Source organism: Alternaria metachromatica (assembly GCF_023757995.1).
Source record: "Alternaria metachromatica strain BMP 0045 chromosome Unknown scaffold_23, whole genome shotgun sequence".
Taxonomy (NCBI): domain Eukaryota; kingdom Fungi; phylum Ascomycota; class Dothideomycetes; order Pleosporales; family Pleosporaceae; genus Alternaria; species Alternaria metachromatica.
Genome location: NW_026055514.1, coordinates 447,950 through 467,092, shown reverse-complemented (window position 1 = coordinate 467,092; position 19,143 = coordinate 447,950). Strand labels below are relative to the sequence as shown.

Genomic DNA, 19,143 nt, shown 5'->3' with positions numbered 1-19,143 from the left:
CCCCCCCCCCCCCCCCCCCCCCCCCCCCCCCCCCCCCCCCCCCCCCCCCCCCCCCCCCCCCCCCCCCCCCCCCCCCCCCCCCCCCTCATCATCTCCATCAAATCTCAAATCAAACCACCAGAAAACGCAAACCATGAATAAACGCCAATGCTGATGCTGCTGTAACGCAAGACCATCGCTGTTGTGAAGTGAGGGACTCTCACATGACACTCCTCTTCCTCCTCATCTTAATCTTCAACTCGCTATTCTCCCTCTCCTTTGGACTTTCCATCGGTGCAAACCAATCCCGGAGTCCACACTGCTCCTCTAGACTCCTGAAGAGATCGTCCACACGATCAACCATCCAGCCACTCCGTATCCGCGCACCGGGCTTCGCGTAACCCAGCTTGAAGCTGTTGGAGATTGCGCAACTACCCTCGTTGAATGAGAATTGCATGCAATCATCCTGCTCCTCACACAGCGTACGGCAGTGTTCGAAAGATTTCCAAGCGTTGCGCTCGAGTTCGTTGGCAACGGCGGAGTGGTCGTGGGCGTTGTATTCTTTGTCTGCGGACATGTTGTCCCAGGCTGTGACTGAAGGACCGATCTTGGGGCGCACGAGCTCCATGAAGACGTCGCGGTGGCGCAGCAGAATCGGGTGTCTGTTGTACCAGTCCTGTTCGAAAGACCAGAGTTCTTGGATCTCGGTGGGCGAAACGTGGTGATACGTTACAGCCGGGTAGCACCAGAGGTCGCGGTCGATTTTGGAAGTCGCAGGGTCGAGCGTCGCCGGGGAGTCGCCTTGGAAGTGGGGGAAGGCGCGGTGGAGGGGGATGTTCACGTCTTCTAGGACTTTACCCAGGGCGCAGTCGCCAACCCAGTGGGTTTTGGTAAAGTCTTCGTATTCGGAGATGCGAGGGGAGCGTTGCGCGGAGACTTTACGGGCAGCGGGGGCAGAAAGGGCGAAGCCTGCGCCACCGTAGGCGAATTCGACTTCGTTGATGAAGAGGTGCTTGCCGATGTAGTAGGACTTGCTGTCGTCGAAGTTGCTGAGGAATTCGAGTAGGTTGTTCCAGTTGACGTAGGTGTCGGCTTCCATGAAGAAATACCATCTGGCGTTTGGCTTCTCCTCGAGTGCTTGGTCGATCATGGGGAGGAACTTCCACTTGTCGAGTTGCCAACCATCGTTGTCGGTTCGCAGGTAGTCACCCTGCGACGATCCGGATAGCGATGTGAGAACTTCTTGTTGTTTCACTCCCCGTCTTCCGTGCTCTTGTAGTTGGTGGTACAGCTTGAAGTCGTCATTCGTCTTCTTGGTCTCTTCGCTAACTCCTTCGAGGACGTCGTGGACGACGTGTCCGTCTATCTCCTCTTCCAGGTCCGAGTGTATAACATAGTGGGGGACGCAACGTAACGTAGTACGGAGGTGCACCGGCACCTTTTCGAGTGATTCGGTGGCCCCGGTTCGCAAGACGACCAAGACGTCATCGGCGAGCTTGGACTGTGGGCAAAAGAGTTCCTGGGGGTGCTCATGCGCGGAGGTCTTTGCGGCGTGGAAGAGCGGCGGGGTTGCCTTGGTGAAGATATTAAGGACGGATACGGCGAATACGGCGCAGAAGATTAGTCGGCATAGGAAGGAGCGATTAGGCATGGCGGTCTAATAGTGGTGGTGCAGCGCCGGGCTGAACCGCGAATAGTCTAGGTAGAGAGTGTAATAGCTGGAAAGGACTGTATAGTAATAAGAAGAATGAACGTGTGTATGGATCTCGCTAGTGTTCTGATAGAGAGTGGAGATGCGGTGCCGTAGCCATCGGATGCCGGCGGAGGTTGGGCAAAGCGGGGAGCGAGGTAGCAGCGGAGTGTAGTTCGTATGAATAAGGAAAGAAGAGGAAGGTTCAAGGGAGGAGGCATGCTCCTCTTGAGCGACTTGTAGGCTATGGCGATCACAACCTTTTGGCATGACCGTGTGCGCAAGTGGCCGAAGCGACCTGGCGATCAATGCCCCCGGTGTGGATTCGTCAAATGCGCCGGACCTGTCACGGCGTGTCATTCCCGTGCGAGCAGGATCGCCACAATCCGCGGTGAGCAGGGCATGATGATAATGGCGCGTTATGAAGCACGGCGCTGACCTTGCAGCATTGCTCATGCTACTCTGGGGCTGCGCCGTACGAGCTTACGGGGGCGTGAAGCTGCACAGCGGCAGAGTTTTGGGAGTGGTAATGGGTGCCGAGGGGCTGGTAACCTGGGGCATGAGGCGTTGCGCCTACCGCTTCTAGCGCTACGTCATGGCCCGTTTCAGGTGGCTGGTTCGGGCATCGCGGATTCGGATCGGCATTTCCTGCTGCCTCATTGTGGAAGTTTGTATCCTGGCGTTGATCTCCATCATCAATCCAAATGAACGCGCGTCGACAAAAGGAGTACCCTCGGAGTGCCCTCACCTGATCTTTGTGAGGGATATTCCATGCTTCGACGTCCCATGGGCAGTTCACGATGCCTCATTTCCGCCGTTCCTGTCGAGTCCACCACTCACGCTACTCCGCTTGGAGTCGTTCAACACTGAAAAGAAATTATGCGCGACAAAGTTCGGGTCGTGATACGAGAGTCCTGCCGATGCGACGGTGGTTCAAACAACGCGCATGAATGTTTTCCTTCTGTCCGCAAAGGAACAGCAGCAAACCACGAAGGGGTCTTGTTTCAATGCCTGTCTTCACACATTCTTCTTTGTCGGCTTCACAACATTCCCTTCCAGTCTTGCTTCTTTGATTCAATAGCCTTGCGTGTATCAACTGTGTATAAAAGCTAATCTCACGACTACTCCTTGTCTTTCAAAAAAGCATACTAACTTCCTCAACGCTCAGCGCCCGAATACGACCCAAGTAACGGCGAAGCAACGGCAAACCAGTCCAAAAGGAACGTTGCACTACCAAACTTCTACCATGAGTCAACAGTTTTTCCAACGGCAGCAGCCGGGTATCGCTGTCCAATATCCCGAGATTACTCAACGGCAAGTGTGGGCCCTCGCTGCCGGCTATGTACTTTACTTTGTTCTGAGCATTACGGCTCTGATATGGTACAACCGATATGTGGAAGGGAGAGATCGTCAGCGTTGACGCTGAGCGCGCATGGAGAACTGCTGCAAGCGTAGAGCTCTGTTGATCAACAAGCATACTGTAAGAGTCGTTGGATTGGTGCTGATGTTCGACTGGATCCTCAGGTCACACGGGTTCGACCTCATTGTTTTCGGATAGCCTTGGTGGCATGAGAGGTGGATGGCGTTCTTAGGTGTGATATTTTCAACGCTGTTTTTTCCACTTCTCGTGTCTTTGTTGCTGAGATTCACCTTGTACTCGCGGCTCTACAGCCTGAGCCATAAAGTCAAGCTTCACAAAGCGCAGCGAAGAGTCGCCGCTCATGCAAGGCATACGCTCAATGGGAGTCTACATGTACACCTACGGCTCACTACTCACGTACATAACAAGGTCATAGTGAGATATACGTGCCGGCTGGTCGCACCGTCCCAGAATCGGCATAATGCTGAAAGCGTTGAAAGAGAGATGTTGGAGTGTGCTGCTTCAGTCGGCAGCTGATATGTTCAACAAGCCAACACGCCCGTCATCTGGGCTGAGTTCACGAGTTCGGTAAGGACCCATTGGAATGCACATCAGGCCACGAACGAGCGGCACCGGAGTGTTCTCCGACAGCTCAATGTCTCTAACCCACCAAAACATTCGCTCGGCACTTTACACTTCACCCACCAAAGATCAGGACAAATACCAGGACTGTGGGAAACGGCGCGAAACTATACAAGATGCATGCAGGCCGTTAGCTGGACGGTAGACAAGTAGCCGCACGACAGTGGGGCGCCACGCATTTTTTGTCACTAGTCACACCGACAAATGTCAAGGTGGACAGAGACCGTGGAGGTACTCAACCAAGTACTCCAGCACGAGGTTTCCCGTATGGCTTTGCGATTAGCACTTACAAATCCTGACTCCAAGGCCTCCTACGTGGAGTGGCTTGCAGAATGTGCTCTAGCACTCGCGGAGAGCGCACACGTTCCAAGCACAACTTCACTTAACTCTCTCGTCATCAGCCTCATGTACATCCCGAGCAGCCGAAGAATGACGCTGCAATAAATTAAATCGCATAGATCAACCAATGGACGCCCCATCCTTCGCAGCACGCGAAGACCCTTGGCCATTTCCGCGTTCCATGCTAGGAAGAACATCGGTATGATTCTGAAACTGCGCTAAACCGCCCTTTGTTCTCTAACTCCCTAACTCTCCAAAAGCTGACCTCACGACGTCCTTGTACGACCATCAGCAGAACGCACATTCAGCCGCAACGTCCTCCAAAATCAAGCTTTTTGCGGAATGTTTATCAAACACCTCGTATATGCACCCCGCTGTGTCCAGCATCCAGCCAGCAAAACTCCCGGACGCCTCCTCATTAAACGTGGTGGTCCGGGAATTACGTCCCGGCACTTTACCAGCGAGTAAGAAGGAGCCGACAATAGCGCCGCAATATATGAACCTCGCGTCCTAGTGCACCCATGTGTCGTACACCTCTTTGTCCACTGCCACCGCAAGCCAAGTTTGACCGCTTACTCCAATAGATGAAAATGATGACTATGGGCAAGCATGTTTGCTCTTGTTTTCTACACGTGTGCAGCGCTAACAGTGGGTGCTGACGTGCTGGGCGTGTCTTGAGATCCAGAAATCATCTCGGCTGCGGCCTTGTGCCACCGGTTGCAAGGGCTCTTAGGGCTGTTTGGTACCGTGTGGGAGGACGGGAAGGTGGCTAGGACAGGCATTGATGGCATTTTGTGGGGTAGATGGTAGGTCTAGATGATGTTTCGTCATGGATGGATCATGGAGAAGTAACTTGGCGGATATGGATATATAAACCTCACTGCTCTCTTCCAATAGACCTGCCCAAACCGACAAGCTCACCAAATCCGACCCCCTCCCCCCAAAAAACGATCTACAGAACCGACCACCCACCATGGTATCCATCAAGCAACTCTCCCTCTTGGCCTTGACCACCGGCCTCGCCACCGTCTCCGCCCAATCCACAGGCAAAACAACACGCTACTGGGACTGCTGCAAAGGCTCCTGCGCCTGGGCAGGAAAAGCCCCCGTCAACAAACCCATCGCCACATGCGACAAGAACGACAACCCGCTCACAAACCTCAACGCAAAGAGCGGATGCGAAAGCGGAGGAGGCGAGGCATACATGTGCACCGACCAGTCCCCCTGGGCCGTAAACGATGACCTCGCATATGGATTTGCGGCTGTGAAGCTAGCTGGGAAGACAGAGAGTGATTGGTGCTGTGCTTGCTATGAGTATGTCTTTCTTAACCACCCTATCCAACGTTGAGTGAACAGTAACTAACAACCCACCCCTCCAGAATGACATTCACATCCGGCCCCGTCTCCGGCAAAAAGATGATCGTACAAACCACAAACACCGGCGGCGACCTCGGCGACAACCACTTCGATATCGCCATGCCCGGCGGCGGCGTCGGCATCTTCAACGCGTGTACCGCGCAATTCGGTGCTCCGCCTAATGGATGGGGCCAGCAGTACGGCGGTATCTCATCGAGATCGGAGTGCGATGGTTTCCCTGAGAAGCTTAAGCCGGGCTGCCAGTGGCGGTTCGATTGGTTTAAGAATGCGGATAATCCTAGTGTGAGCTTCAAGGAGGTTACTTGTCCGAAGGAGTTGACGGATAAGACCGGGTGTGTTAGGCAGTAGGTCGGTACATGGGGTGATGAGGTGGTTTGGGTGAAGGGGTTCGCTGTATATGATTATGATGGGGGAGACCTCCCCTTGTATATATGAACTTATGAAAGAATGAACGATATGGATCAATGCGTTTGTCACACGAAAGGGGTGCGCGAACTGTTAGAAGAGTGTGCCGAAAACATGGCAAACCGAAAAATGTATACAATGACCTATCTAATCTTGTTTGGTCGTAAACTCCTCCGTCTGTCCAACTTCATGTTCATGTGAACTCCCCGAGCTAGTCTGCGCCAGCTTACCATTGATACCCGCAATAGCACTCTCAACAGCCGCCGCAACATCAATATGGAAGAACGGTCTATTCTGTCCATGGACAGTGGTCACCTTACCACTCGGCAGACCCTTGCTCCTATTAACAGCACTAATCTCATCCTGCGCCTCCTCGTCATGCAACTTCGCCGCTGAGTTATCAAGAGGCGCGTAGCTGTACACTGGGTTCCAGTGCTGGCGCGCGGCAAAGCGCTCACGGTCTATGTAACCGAAACCAGCAGTTGTCAGGGCGCGCTTGGTCCAGCGACTGTTGATGGAGGCGAAGTGCCATTCTACTGTTTCGGGTGCGGCGTGGCGATCGAGTTGTGCGCGGACGTCGATGAGACCTTGGATGGATGTTACGTCGACGTTGTTGACGGCGCTGAAGTCTAGGATGATGGCGCGGAGAATGGGTCGGTCGTCGTCGACGTTGATTTGCTTTCCGCGACGTGGGCCTTGTAGAAGTCAGTAAGTTGAACAGCGCGAATTGCATAGACGAAACTTACCTGGATCGTTCCATGGCCGATCACCGATCTTTTGGTACTTGTCTAGTGTTGTTGGGCGAGATATGGTCTGCGCGTGGTGCACGAGTTCATCCATGTAGCCTTGCTGGTTGAGATATGTGAAGCCCTCGGTGAAGCGATAGATTAGTACACCGGGATAAGGAGTCTCGATATCGACCAGAGGGTTTGAGCCATCCTTGCGGCTGATTGGGATAAACGCTTCACGAACAGCAGCGGAAGATCCCGGGGCGAAGTGACCATCGTCCTTGTTAGCCATTGTCTCCGGACTGGCGATGTAGATCCTGACTCTGCCTAGAACAGCTCCGTGGGTGAACAGCTGGCGCCAAAGCAGGAGTGCAAACGAGGCGGCGATGGTAACGTAGATGCCGTTTTCGATGTTCGTGAAAATTGTTACGAAGACACCTGCGAAGAAGATCACTACCTCCAGAGGCGACGTTTCCCAAAACTGGAAGACCACGTTGGGTGGGGTGATGAGATCGCCGACAGCGTGGATGATGACAGCGGCAAGAGCGGCCGAAGGGATATAGAAGAAGACTGCTGTCAAAGCATACAAGGCGAGGAGGACGATGACTGCAGTGAAGATACCAGCGAGCGGGGTACGGACACCTGCTTTCGACTTGATAGCGGTTCGCGAGAACGACCCTGTGGCCGGGTAGGCGCCAAGGAATGGACCGATAACATTCGTAAATCCGACGGCGACGAGTTCTTGCGAGGCTAAACAGCAGCGTTAGTACTTCCTCATCGGAGACCTGAGAACGACTTACGGTTGATGACGTAGTTGTTGATGCGCCCAAAAGACTTCGAGATTGCGATATGTTCGAGAATCAACACGATGATGGTGACTGGAATGTCAGGCGCAATTGCTGAGAGAAGCTTGGTGTCCATCTTCGGAGCTCCAGCGTGCTGGAATCCTCGTGGCACGCGACCCAAGATTTTGAACTTTGCCATCTTGACATCGTTCTTCGCGTTGTGGAGACCTGGGATGTCCTTATTGGCAAGCCAGCTGATCATGATGTAAAGTAGAATGACGAAGGCCATCCGTAGTGTGCTGACGAAGAACCAGACCTTTTGCTTCGATGGCTGCTTCTTCGACATGAAGTTACAAAAGATACGGACAGCGTAGAGCATGAACAGGGCAGTCAACCCCATAGCGGCATCCAGCTTTGTGCGTCCAAGGCCTTTGAGGGTGTCGATGATGACCAGGTATGTGGGACCACGTGTGTTGACGCCAGAGATACCCATGAGCGCCGGTACCTGACCGGCTCCAATGGAGATGGCAGCGCCGGTCATGAACGAGGTGATCGCAACCAGAGGAATAAGCTCGACGATCCTTCCGAGACGGGTAAGACCAATGAACAGGAGAACGGAGCCAGCAATGACGGAAAGAGCCCGGGCGATGTCCACGGCTTCGATCTCCGGCTGTTTATCCTGGATCTTGGTGACAATGTTGCCAACGATGGTGCTCATAACGGCAACAGTACCAATTGTGATGTCCTTGGATGTAGCGAAAGCCCAGTAGAGAATGAAACCGACAAAACTGGTGTAGAGTCCATACTCAGGAGGCAGCTTCGCCAGCAAAGCGTATGCCATACCTTGGGGAATAACAACAAAGCCAACAGTGCATCCGGCGATAAAGTCTCCGAATAGCCATGTCAGGTTGTAGTGGAAGATCCAATCCCAGAAGGGAAACAAACTTCTTAGGTAGCGTTTTGTGGCGGTTGCTGATGGTTTGAATCGGGAAAGCCATTCCTTCGCGGTCGGTTCGCGCTCGACGTCTACACTTTGTTAGCTACTACCGGATGACAGACTAGACAGTATTTACATGTTTCCACGGAGGATATTGATGCAGCGCCAGAGACCTCGGGCTCTTTTCGGTAGTCAAGATTGATTCCAAGCACCTTGGCTACTTTCTGGCCAGCGGATGCCATGTTGGCGGACGTCGTCAGCGAGGGCTGTGTCTTGGGCTCTTGAGATTCCGTGGAAAACAGATTAGAAAGTCAAGTAGAGCTCCGGCGGTGTGGATGTCCCCAGAGTCGCGCGCGTTGATGTAGGTAACGAGTATCTGGAAGACCCGACGTTTTTCCAGATCGAGGGAAGATGGGTGCAACCTTATAGCACGTTGCGTGAACGAGCCCCCCGTGGAGAAGTAGTGGGAGGATGTAAACTTCGGTCAAATAGAAATGCCACATAGTTCGAGATCCAAGGCGGAGGCACAGCCGCATGTGCTATGGGCCGACGCCATCCCAAGGATTTGACGTCTAACAAGACGGCACATTGCGCTTGGCGTGGGCAGAGCGTGCGAGAGAAGCTTTCCGTGCAAATCACAGTACAGCATTGCTATCACTGCACAGCGCCCGATCATGACGTGCTTTGCATTGAGCAAAATCCTACTTATTGGCAGATGGAAGACGAGGAATTTGGCAGGCTGGGCTCAGCGAAGCGTTGAGCTTGTGAGGTCTGGGCTTCCGAAGGCGGAGATATGGCGTTTGAGGCGTTGGCGGATCGCGTGGGAGATCTGGGGTCGCTGGTTGGTCATGGCTAGCGTACACCTACAATGTCCTAAACATCATCCGTGCAACCAATCTGTGCAGTTACCTCTTTGTTTAGTTATCTTCGAGTTCTTCAACAAGAGATTACCAACGAGAGGAAGAAAGGTGGACATGCCCAGCCTTGCATTATCTCAACAGACTGACATCTGGTGGGAACTATTCGCGTAACGTTCGCAATTGATGCCAAGTATTGCGACATCTCGGTTGGCGGCATTGGCACCGAATGCGATGCTTACCTGGACAGGTCTACTGCAGCCGCACTAGCGCCCGAAAGACGGCGCTGTAAGTAGGCTGTCACACAGGCCGGCAGGTGTGAAAGCCTAATGCACTGAAACAAATGGCGAGCATGCAAGCGCGCCCTTTTGTGTATCTTCGAAAGATTCGGGACGTTCCGCCTGAATGTGGAAATCAATCCGATGTTTCGATGGAAACATCAGCTAAGAAGGTAGTTTTTGTGTGCAAAAACGGAATAAGATGCAATCTCATTGCTGAGCTCTTGGACGTGGTTCAGAACTCAAGGGTCTCCGCAAAGCCACATTCGGAATCGGTAATCTGGGTAAGGTTCCAGCCTCATTTGCAGCGTGATAAGCGCCAGATTCATCTCCAGATGCTGTACGACCAGGGTATCGGGTTGAGATCACCCATGCGCGTACTTTCCAGCTGAAATCTTACCTGAATCGCTTAGGCTATGCAAATCGACTTCGTGGTAGCACGCCATCTGAGGCATGTATCACACTCGCGCGGGCCAGTGAATCGACACGCTCTTTAAGAAGAAGCAACCGTTCAGCTACGCCCGCACTTCCGACCTAGCGGAATGCCACTACAACCAGCCCGTGTCGCCTCTTCAGCTCGCGTGCTACGATGTGTAGTTGTCCAAGATGCTTGGATAGCATTGGTTTGCCACGCTATAATGCATGCAACCAGGACCGGCGACATGGGTTCCAGCAAGCACGAGCCGAGAGTCTGGAACAGTACGGAGTCTGCATGATCTGCGGGTATTCCGACGCAGCATGAGGCCACACCCTCGTGAGGGTTGATGAACCGAGTGGCGTTTCATCCCGGACGTCTGGCCTTCCCAGCCCTATGCACCTTCGTATGTATATCGCCGAGGAGGGTCTGGAGTTCGTAAGAACGTGGGATGGCCGACTACGACGGGCTGGCTTTTGTCCTTATGGGGGTTCATGTCGGTCACCCCCTAGTCGGGCAATGGACGCCCGTAAGGAGAGAGGACTCGAAGTCATCGTGGTGTTCGTTCGAGGGGAGTCGTTGTAGTAATGAAAGAGGTGAATCATGGCGTGCCTGAGCTTGGTAGCGCACTTGAAGATCAATAATGCGTGATCTGGCGAATGTCAGTACATTTGCGAACCAAGGCGCCGTCTGCTGTGAAAGGCGCGTGCGAGATGCTGCGCAAATGTAGCTCCACGCGAATTCAAAAATTGTGCAAGATCCGACTCCGTCGTGGATAGACATGATGCTGGTGTTTCCATAGTTGATGCCGGAGAAGCAGTCTCGCGTGAAGCCCGCGATGAAGCGCTGAAGCCATCACGAGATTACGTCATCGACCCTTCGCGAAAACCAACACGCGACGCTGACCTCAGCTTGCAACACGCGACAACATGTGTGTCCTGTTGATAGGGCAAAATGCAGGTAAATCTAGATGCACAGCTGACTGATACTCTAAACTCCGTTTCTCGTCGTTCGGTGAAGCCTTAACGCCATGGACAGTCGCGTCTCGCTCTTGATGCGTCCACGGGTGCCGATTAAAGCGGAGTGAGGGGTCAAAGGAAGCAACGATGACCTCAGCCCTGACCGGGGCGTAATGCGACATGCAAGGTAACGAGCGAGGTATATAACCTCTGGAATTGAGCTATGGTGGAAGCGCGACAACTATACACAGGCCTGGCGACTCGTGCGATGGCTTCCAAAACCCTTCTTCTCCGGGGTGGTGTCGCTCTGATTCATGATGCAAATAACCACGTCGTTCCCACCAAATCCGATGTTCTTGTCGAAGACGGCAAGATCACAAGAATCGCACATGATATCGAACCATCTGAGGGAACTGAGACTATCGACTGCACCGACAAGATCATCAGCCCAGGTTTCATCGATACTCATCGTCATGCTTGGCAAACGCAGCTCAAAGGCAGGCATGCCAACGAACAGCTACTGGACTACATGGTGACTGGTACGGCTTCACGTGGAACCACAGGATCTTCTTTTGACAAAGAGCAGGCAACTCGCAGTCTTTCCAGTACTCGCCCGAAGATGTCTTCTACGGCCAGCTTGCCAGTTTACTGGAAAGCATTGCAGCTGGCACAACCACGGTAGTTGAGCACGCACATATAACCCGCTCACCAGAACACGCCAAAGCCGCTATCGCAGGTACTGCATCTTCTGGCATGCGTTCCGTGTTCTGTTACACCCCAATCTCGCTCGTCAAGCAGTTCAATCCCCTCACCTGGCATCCAAACCTCTTCGAGGACTGGGTCATGAACACCTTCGAAGAACTCGCCGATAACGGGCCTTTCGGAGACGGAAGAGTAACGCTGGGGTTCGCGTTCGACTTTTGGTTTCTGCCTGCAGATATGATCAAAGGCATATTCGCCAGGGTGAATGCCAAAGGTGTCAAGACTATTACCACCCACGGCTCTGTATCGCTAGGAGGTAGTGTGATACAAGCAGCATCGGAGCATGGTCTACTCGATGAGAAGATTATCGTTTCGCACGGTGGTACGATTGTCAAGGCTGACGCTGAGCTTTTGAAGGCCGCTAGTGCATTTGTGAGTTCCACCCCGAGTTCAGAGCTCCAGATGGCCATGGGGAGGTCCTACTGCTTCGACGCCTCATTCCCAGATGGAGGTGTAAGCGGGGATTCGATCGGGCTGCAGGACAATGCCGCGCTCGGTGTTGATTGCCATTCCGCCACTGCCGGCTCTATCATCGCTGAAGCGAAACTCGGTCTCGGCAATGCGCGAAACCATTACAACGAACACATTATGAAACAAGACAAGATTCCACGAGCACTTCCCGATAGCCTCAGTGTCGAGGCCGCATTCAACCTAGCAACTATCAAGGGTGCAGAGGCTGCGAACATGAGCAGCGAGATTGGGCGCATCGCGGAAGGCTACAAGGCAGATCTGGTCATCTTCGATGCTCTGAGCCCCAGTATGGTCGGCGCCGCGCAACATGATCCAGTCGCCGCCATCATCCTACACTCCAGCCCGGCCGATATCGAGACTGTCATTGTGGATGGTATCGTAAGGAAGAAGGATGGGAAGCTGCTGCCAGTGCATGTAGACAGCGACGCGAAAGAGATGATCGGTCATGATACTCTCGACTGGCCAAGCATTGCTAAAGAGATTGTCTTAGGCAGGGAGAAGATGCAGAAGGAGGTTGACAAGATCGATTTCGACGAAGCATACGAGGCAATACTTAAGATGTTTCATGTTGACAAGACGAAGTTGGTAGATTGAGATCCGTAGAGTATCTTCGGTACCGGAGAACGCCGTCTCGATGCTCAAGTCCCGGTTGAAGAGAAGGAGTTCGTAGCTGATCTCCGTAGAGTATGGGCGGATCAAGAAACGCTGTTTCGATACTCAAATCCTGGTTGAGGGGGTTGATCGTTATCATTTGGTTGTTATAGATCGTAGTTTGTATGGTAATCGGCCCTCAGGGCGACCGCGACGCGTTGCATTAAACTGGATCTGGTTAGTTAGTCAGCACTTCCTTCACCCCAACCTTACGGGCAGCGAAAGTATTTAACTCCCTTCTCGCTGCGCAAACTGATGGAACCAATTTCGCAGATCTCTTTAATGTGTATTGTTATTCTGATTTTTTCCTGAACGAAGGACGAGAACGCCGACCATCCGTCTCTATGCCGCCAAACGAAACAAGGTACCCGGAGCCGAAGGGGCTCGATCCAAAGTTTCGCGCCTACAGACATGCAATCGTAAAACACTCGAAGTATGAGGCGGAGGTACGCGACATCGAAGCATAGCTATCTCGCTCGCTTGGGCAAGGCCAGGAGGCCTTCACAATTCTCCGTCCAACGACCTATATCCTGTACTCAACTTACTACATCGATCTCATGACCAGGGTTGGAAAGAAGTTATACCATGAGTCAATCGACGGCTATGAGAAAGGCCAATTGCAGCTGAAGAGGGTACTGAGCCATGACGATGAGGTTGAGGTGGAAGTAAGCGTCTGTTTACCAGACGGGACTGGCGTTTGGGAAGGAAGCTTTACGGGCTCATGGCCAAACTCAAGGGTACCTGCGCTCGAAAAGGTGCCTGTGGTCTTGTCTAGGGCCACCAAGAATCTCGGGGTGCACAGCGTGCGGCCTCCCTGGCCCATGACATTGATCTTTCTCGAAGATGGGTATTTGAGAGTAAATTACGACGGCCATGATGTTCACAGTTTCTACGCTATTGCTCAGGATATCTCAGATACCAATGATCTATAAGCGCGAGGCATCTGGTCAGGAATGGTGGGAGGAGACACCGGAGGGGCTGGTCACTTGATGCGTTTCGTTTCTACCTCGGTTGGCATCCGTGAACTTTCTTCTCTCCAAATTGAAAAGAAGCAAACTTATGTAAGTCTCTTCTTACTGTGCAAACTGGCGGTGAGAGATATGAGCAACTGTATTGCATCTGAAAAAGCACAAGCTCTCGAAGAGAACACAAAGGTGCATGCCCAGGTATGGGTAGCATGTCTGGAGGCAGCCCTAGCCTGATCGAGTTAGACCAATCAGGTGATGACGTGCACGGTGAGCACCTTCCCAGCCGTAACATCCGCAGGTCTTTTCACACCATCTTGACTTCGACCACAACACATTTTTATCCGGTAGGCGATTATCAGTCTGCGCTTTGCATCATGGACAAGCGCATTATATCAAGAAAGGAGCGTGAGCAGGTGGAGCTACGCAAGTTACCCGAACACCTCCGTCATAAAAAGAAAAATCGCAAAATAATTCGGCAGATTCTCAAGAATCGCAAGGCTACTAGTTTTCCTAGTGGCGAGAATCCAGATCAAGACGATGGCGACGACTGCACGGAGCGCGGCATCCGGCAAATCGAAGCACGGCTTAATCAACAGCTGCAGCAAGGCCACAGGCCCTTGGTTCCGTTGAAACTCGGGACTTACATTCTTACAGAGAAGAGCTTCATCCGGGATACCACCGATGAGGATGGAAATTGTATTCACGATGGTTGGAACCATGACGATGCGCCCGGTCGATTGTACATCGAGAAAATTTCGAGACAAGGAGACGACGTTGAAGTCAAGGCGAACTTGTGGTTCAAGCTAGGCCCGAAGACCTGCCTCAAAGAGCAGGTTAAATTTAGTGGATCGTGGCCAGATCTCGAAATACCTGCACTTGAAGAGATCTCAGTAAAATTCTGTGACGAATCTCAGGTTCGTTACAGAGGTGCATCGCAGAAACAGAAGGAGGCAAACCAAGAGTCAATGCGAATTACTCTCCTCTTCCTCTGCGACGGCTACTTGAGTATGAGAGCCCAGGCGGTACCATTCTACACGATAAGGGAAGATATTGAGTTCTACGGCATCAAAACGAGTAAAATAACCGGAAGAGACAGCGGACTCATTGAGCGTCTCGAGGACAGCGACCCTGAGACAACTGAGCCCAGCGACGAAGACACCACAGACAGCGATAGCGATCTCGACGACGATCTTTTGTACAGCGATTACAACAAGGCACGAGCAAAACACGCGAAGCACGAAGTGCGTGGCAAGGCTATTGAAGCATGGCTTGAGGAACGCATTGCTTCAGGAGAGGAAGAGACCGTCGAAAGCATGGAAGCACGCAGAACAAACCTGGAAGACTATGTCGACGTTCTCAATTGGAGCCTCTACTCTACTTCATATCTCGACATGCTCGTCGCTAGAGGCATGCGAACTGATAATAAATGTTTCCACGGCGCCGGTTGCGGCAACTTCACAGCATACGGCCGGAGGGACGACGGGTCTTCTGGGGGCAGCCTGCATCTTTCGGCGCTGGAAGACGACTGGGAAGGCGACTTTGCATGGAAGTTGAAGAAAGGCGTTGTAAACTCTAACCAACGCAACGCTATTATCTCCAACGAAACCTTGATGCGGGAACTGAAGTTTCGAATATGCTTTGTTGAAAATGGGCATATGAAGATACGCATTCAGGCTCACAAGATCGGAGGAAGCAGAGAAGATGGTTTCATCGACTTCTACGCTATCGCTGATCATCCACTACGCTTTGATCCTCATCGAAGGCATGGCCCCGTTAGAAGAAAGTGGTGGGAAAAGACACCTCATGGGCTGGTGTACAACCCGCCTACCGGCGCTGTAGAAGATAGTCGTAGCGAATGTTCGGACCGTCCGGATCATTGTACGCACTTCGATTCATTGAACCCCGAGTTTTAATAAATGGTTGTATCTTACATTGTTCGTCGAAATAGTGGACCGTTTTTTTTTAATGCGGCGAGTCAAAGACGGCTAGTGCAGCCCCTTTCCGTAACCATGGACACCGTTCCGAGCCTTTTCTGGCCACGCAAAACGCGTCGCAACGTCACATTTCGAATTGCACTTCTGTTACAGCTACGCCACATACCCAGATCAACGTATTTTCTGACGTCAACATGGCATTCCCAAATGGTGAGTCTGGCAAGGTACCGTTGTCTTGGCGCAAAACTAACCACGACGGTAGCGATAGGAGAAGTGTTTATGAGCCCAAGCGAAGAATTGAAATCCTTCATAGACCGTACGTCATAGTTCAGTGTCTTGCGCGATCGGTACTGATGTATTACAGGAATCGATGAACGATGGACCAATGCTGGGTGCGGCGCAGAAGCTACATTGAAGCGCATCATGTGCTACCAAGACGCTGTAAGACACTATGCCGAAGCAGTACAGTCTTACGGTCGTATAAAAGCCTGGAATCCGGATTACCAAGCTTTCATGGACGCAATGCACGATTGCCTGCTAGATGAGGGCATTCCGGAGGAGCTACTCGTGCATCTAGAGCAGGTACTAGTCAGGCTTTGTGACGAGCAGTTCTGGGGAAACAATGATGTTGGCAAGGAACCGGTATCACAAGAGCAAGTCCAGCAGTTTCTTGCAACGCAGATTATTGCAATGTACGCCGAAGCCGACGAGCCTGAGCCCGAGCCCGAAGGAGACAGTCCAAGACAAGCTTGGGCACGGTACATAGAAGCAGAGTTGGAAGACCGGAGAAACAACCCGCCTAGGGGTAGGATCGTGATAAGACCAGGAGAAAGCGACTCGGACAGATTGGACGGAGACATTTCGACCGAGGACGACATGTCTGGAGTCGAAGACGATGTGCCCGAGGACGACATCTCTGAAGACGGTATGCCTGGAGTTCATGCCGCTGAGGATGACATACCCGAGGACGAGATGAATGTGTACGAGGAGCTTCCGCCAGATCCGCGTGTATTCGCGAATTACCTGAAAGAGAAGAGGGCACTCGCCCTCAAGAAGCACCAAGAATACATCGCCAAGGGATGGGCCCTGGTTCGATGGGTCGACAAAGAGATCGCACAAGGCAGAGAACATCCCGTGGGAGACGTCAAAGGCGAATGGGCTCTCTACTCCGATGTGCACCATCAGATGCAGCAAGACAACTGTGAAGACATCACGGACATGGAAACCAAGAACCTACACCTCCAACGCGGGAAGCTTTTGATACGAGATTGCGTTGGCGAACCTGGGTATGAGCTGGTGTTCAAAATGCCTTATCCTTCCGAAACGCCGTGCCTGAACTTTAACATACCAAAGATTAGTGTTCCTTCTCCAGTCGCTTTAGAAGAGACCTTGTATTACAATAAGCCGGGGATTCCCGAGCGATGCCTTCGATTCCTGGGAAACGGTTATCTCTGTCTCAGCATACCTGCATGTTTGGTCGGAGGCGAGGGCGAAAAGCCCATCGCTTTCTTTGCTGTCTCACGCACCAAGGACAGGCATACCCGCGAAATGGAGTGGGCGAAAGTGGATGATCGATGGGAGTACCAAGGGTCTTACACAGAGGGCGACTCCGACCCTGAAGAGTTTTTCTGTTCTGCCGAGCATATGGGGGAGCAGTGTCCCATTGAGGATTGTCCGAAGCATGATTTGGAACTGAGGGCGCGGCTTGAGGAGCGAAACCGAATGGCCGCTATCGATCCTGGACCTCGGAGAGTCTACCAAAGCCCGGGTTGGATAGCTCTTTTCGGCACAAGGACGGGGGGTTATTAGAACGGAAGAGACGCCAGGCCACCTACGTAGAATTAGCTTGGCCCAACGACTTATTGATACTGTAAGCCACTCCTCGCCAGTAATAAAATAATAAGTAAGAGATTAAAAAGAAGACAAAACTTTTTTAGCTGCCTTCTAACACTATTTAGCTACTCTCTAAAAAAGTAGTTTTTTATTAGTAAACTAATTCTATAGTGTAAACTAGTCTAAAAAAAGTAAAGTTTATTACTAGTATATAAAAAGATATATTTCTAAAAAAGTTAAAATTCTATATTTAAAAGTATAAGTATTAAATAGACTAAAGCTTAAGTTTTTAGTACTACTACTTTTAGTATAGCTAAAGCTTTTAAAATTTAAAGTAGTAAAGTAACTATTTTATAAATACTAATATTTACTTATAGTAAAAAAAATTATAATATAATTATATATTCTTAATAGCTTATAACTAATAAAACTATAAATTATAAAGTAATAATAAATACTAAAATATTTAGTAAGTAAAATTATACTTCTATATATATACTTTTTATTTTTTATTTCTATCTTTATCTTTATTTTTATTTTATAGCTTATAGTAAATTAGAGATCTAAAACTTATTAAAGATATAAATAGTAGCTTAAATCTAATACTAAAGCTATACTACTACTATTAGTTAGTTTACTAGCGTTTAGGTAAATATATAGTAGTTACTATATAAAAAAGTAGTATTCTTAATATAACTTCTTTATTTTTAGAGTTATACTATAACTTTTTATATATAAAATATCTATTTTATTTTAAAATATAAAGCTTAGCTTTATATTAAAGATTTATAAAGCTTTTAAATTTAAATATTTTATTTATAAAAAGTTATAGTATAACTCTAAAAATAAAGAAGTTATATTTATTAGTAAGCTAATAATTCTATAGTAAGCTAGTTTAAAAAGAGTAAGGTCTATTACTAGTATATAAAAAGATATATTTTAAAAAGAGTTAAAATTCTACGTTTAGAGGTGTAGATATTAGGTAGACTAAGGCTTAGGTTCTTAGCGCTACTACTTCTAGCGTAGTAGTTAAAGCTTTTAAAATTTAGAGTAGTAAAGTAACTATTCTATAAATACTAATATTTACCTATACTATAGTAGAGAGAATTATAATATAATTATATATTCTTAATAGCTTATAACTAACTAAGCTATAAATTATAAAGTAATAAAATACTAAAATATTTAGTAAGTAAAATTATACTTTTACTATATATATACTCTCTATTCTCTATCTCTATCTCTATTCTTATTTTTATTCTATAGCTTATAGTAAATTAGAGATCTAAAGACTTATTAAAGTAAATAGTAGCTTAAATCTAATACTAAAGCTATACTAGTATACTAAATAAGCTCTTAACTATATTACTACTCTTTTATAAGTTCTTTTAGCGTTAGTAAGTCTAAAGCTAATCTTATTACTAGTTATATTACTTACTTTTATACCTATATTAATTATATTCTTATACTATATTACGTTACTTATTAAAGCTTCTATAAACTACTTTAAGACTACTACTAAAAAGAAAGCTCTTAGTTAGACTATTCTAAAGATTATTATATAGACTATTATTAAGGCTATTATAAAAGCTATTATTAGAGCTCTTAAAGCCTACCTAACTTATTCTATATTATATTCTAAGACTACTAACACTATTAATACTATTAATACTATTAAAATTACTATACTACTACTATAAAGGCTTTTAATAAGTAGACTAAGACTTTTTATAGTTTTTTATTATAGCTAAGCCTTTAAGTAACTTACTAGTA

The 19,143-nt window shown here is 49.6% G+C and overlaps 6 protein-coding genes across 6 annotated transcripts; 4 read left to right on the top strand and 2 right to left on the bottom strand.

Moving 5' to 3' along the window:
- Window positions 1-199: 199 nt before the first annotated feature.
- Window positions 200-1,630, bottom strand: J4E83_008352 (uncharacterized protein; the record flags this gene model as incomplete). The annotated part of the gene is made up of 1 exon (XM_049335249.1): window positions 200-1,630. The coding sequence occupies one exon, from the start codon at window positions 1,628-1,630 to the stop codon at window positions 200-202; it is 1,431 nt and encodes a 476-aa protein (XP_049185788.1).
- Window positions 1,631-4,983: 3,353 nt separating this feature from the next.
- Window positions 4,984-5,735, top strand: J4E83_008351 (uncharacterized protein; the record flags this gene model as incomplete). The annotated part of the gene is made up of 2 exons (XM_049335248.1): window positions 4,984-5,324; window positions 5,390-5,735. 2 exons carry the CDS (start codon window positions 4,984-4,986, stop codon window positions 5,733-5,735), a joined length of 687 nt encoding a protein of 228 aa, XP_049185787.1.
- Window positions 5,736-5,939: 204 nt separating this feature from the next.
- On the bottom strand, window positions 5,940-8,484 carry J4E83_008350 (uncharacterized protein; the record flags this gene model as incomplete). The annotated part of the gene is made up of 4 exons (XM_049335247.1): window positions 5,940-6,487; window positions 6,539-7,270; window positions 7,321-8,331; window positions 8,379-8,484. The coding sequence occupies 4 exons, from the start codon at window positions 8,482-8,484 to the stop codon at window positions 5,940-5,942; spliced, it is 2,397 nt and encodes a 798-aa protein (XP_049185786.1).
- Window positions 8,485-11,019: 2,535 nt separating this feature from the next.
- On the top strand, window positions 11,020-12,578 carry J4E83_008349 (uncharacterized protein; the record flags this gene model as incomplete). The annotated part of the gene is made up of 2 exons (XM_049335246.1): window positions 11,020-11,290; window positions 11,338-12,578. 2 exons carry the CDS (start codon window positions 11,020-11,022, stop codon window positions 12,576-12,578), a joined length of 1,512 nt encoding a protein of 503 aa, XP_049185785.1.
- Window positions 12,579-13,977: 1,399 nt separating this feature from the next.
- On the top strand, window positions 13,978-15,516 carry J4E83_008348 (uncharacterized protein; the record flags this gene model as incomplete). The annotated part of the gene is made up of 1 exon (XM_049335245.1): window positions 13,978-15,516. One exon carries the CDS (start codon window positions 13,978-13,980, stop codon window positions 15,514-15,516), a length of 1,539 nt encoding a protein of 512 aa, XP_049185784.1.
- Window positions 15,517-15,744: 228 nt separating this feature from the next.
- Window positions 15,745-17,346, top strand: J4E83_008347 (uncharacterized protein; the record flags this gene model as incomplete). Its single annotated transcript, XM_049335244.1, has 2 exons — window positions 15,745-15,751; window positions 15,902-17,346. The coding sequence occupies 2 exons, from the start codon at window positions 15,745-15,747 to the stop codon at window positions 17,344-17,346; spliced, it is 1,452 nt and encodes a 483-aa protein (XP_049185783.1).
- Between the last annotated feature and the right edge of the window lie 1,797 nt (window positions 17,347-19,143).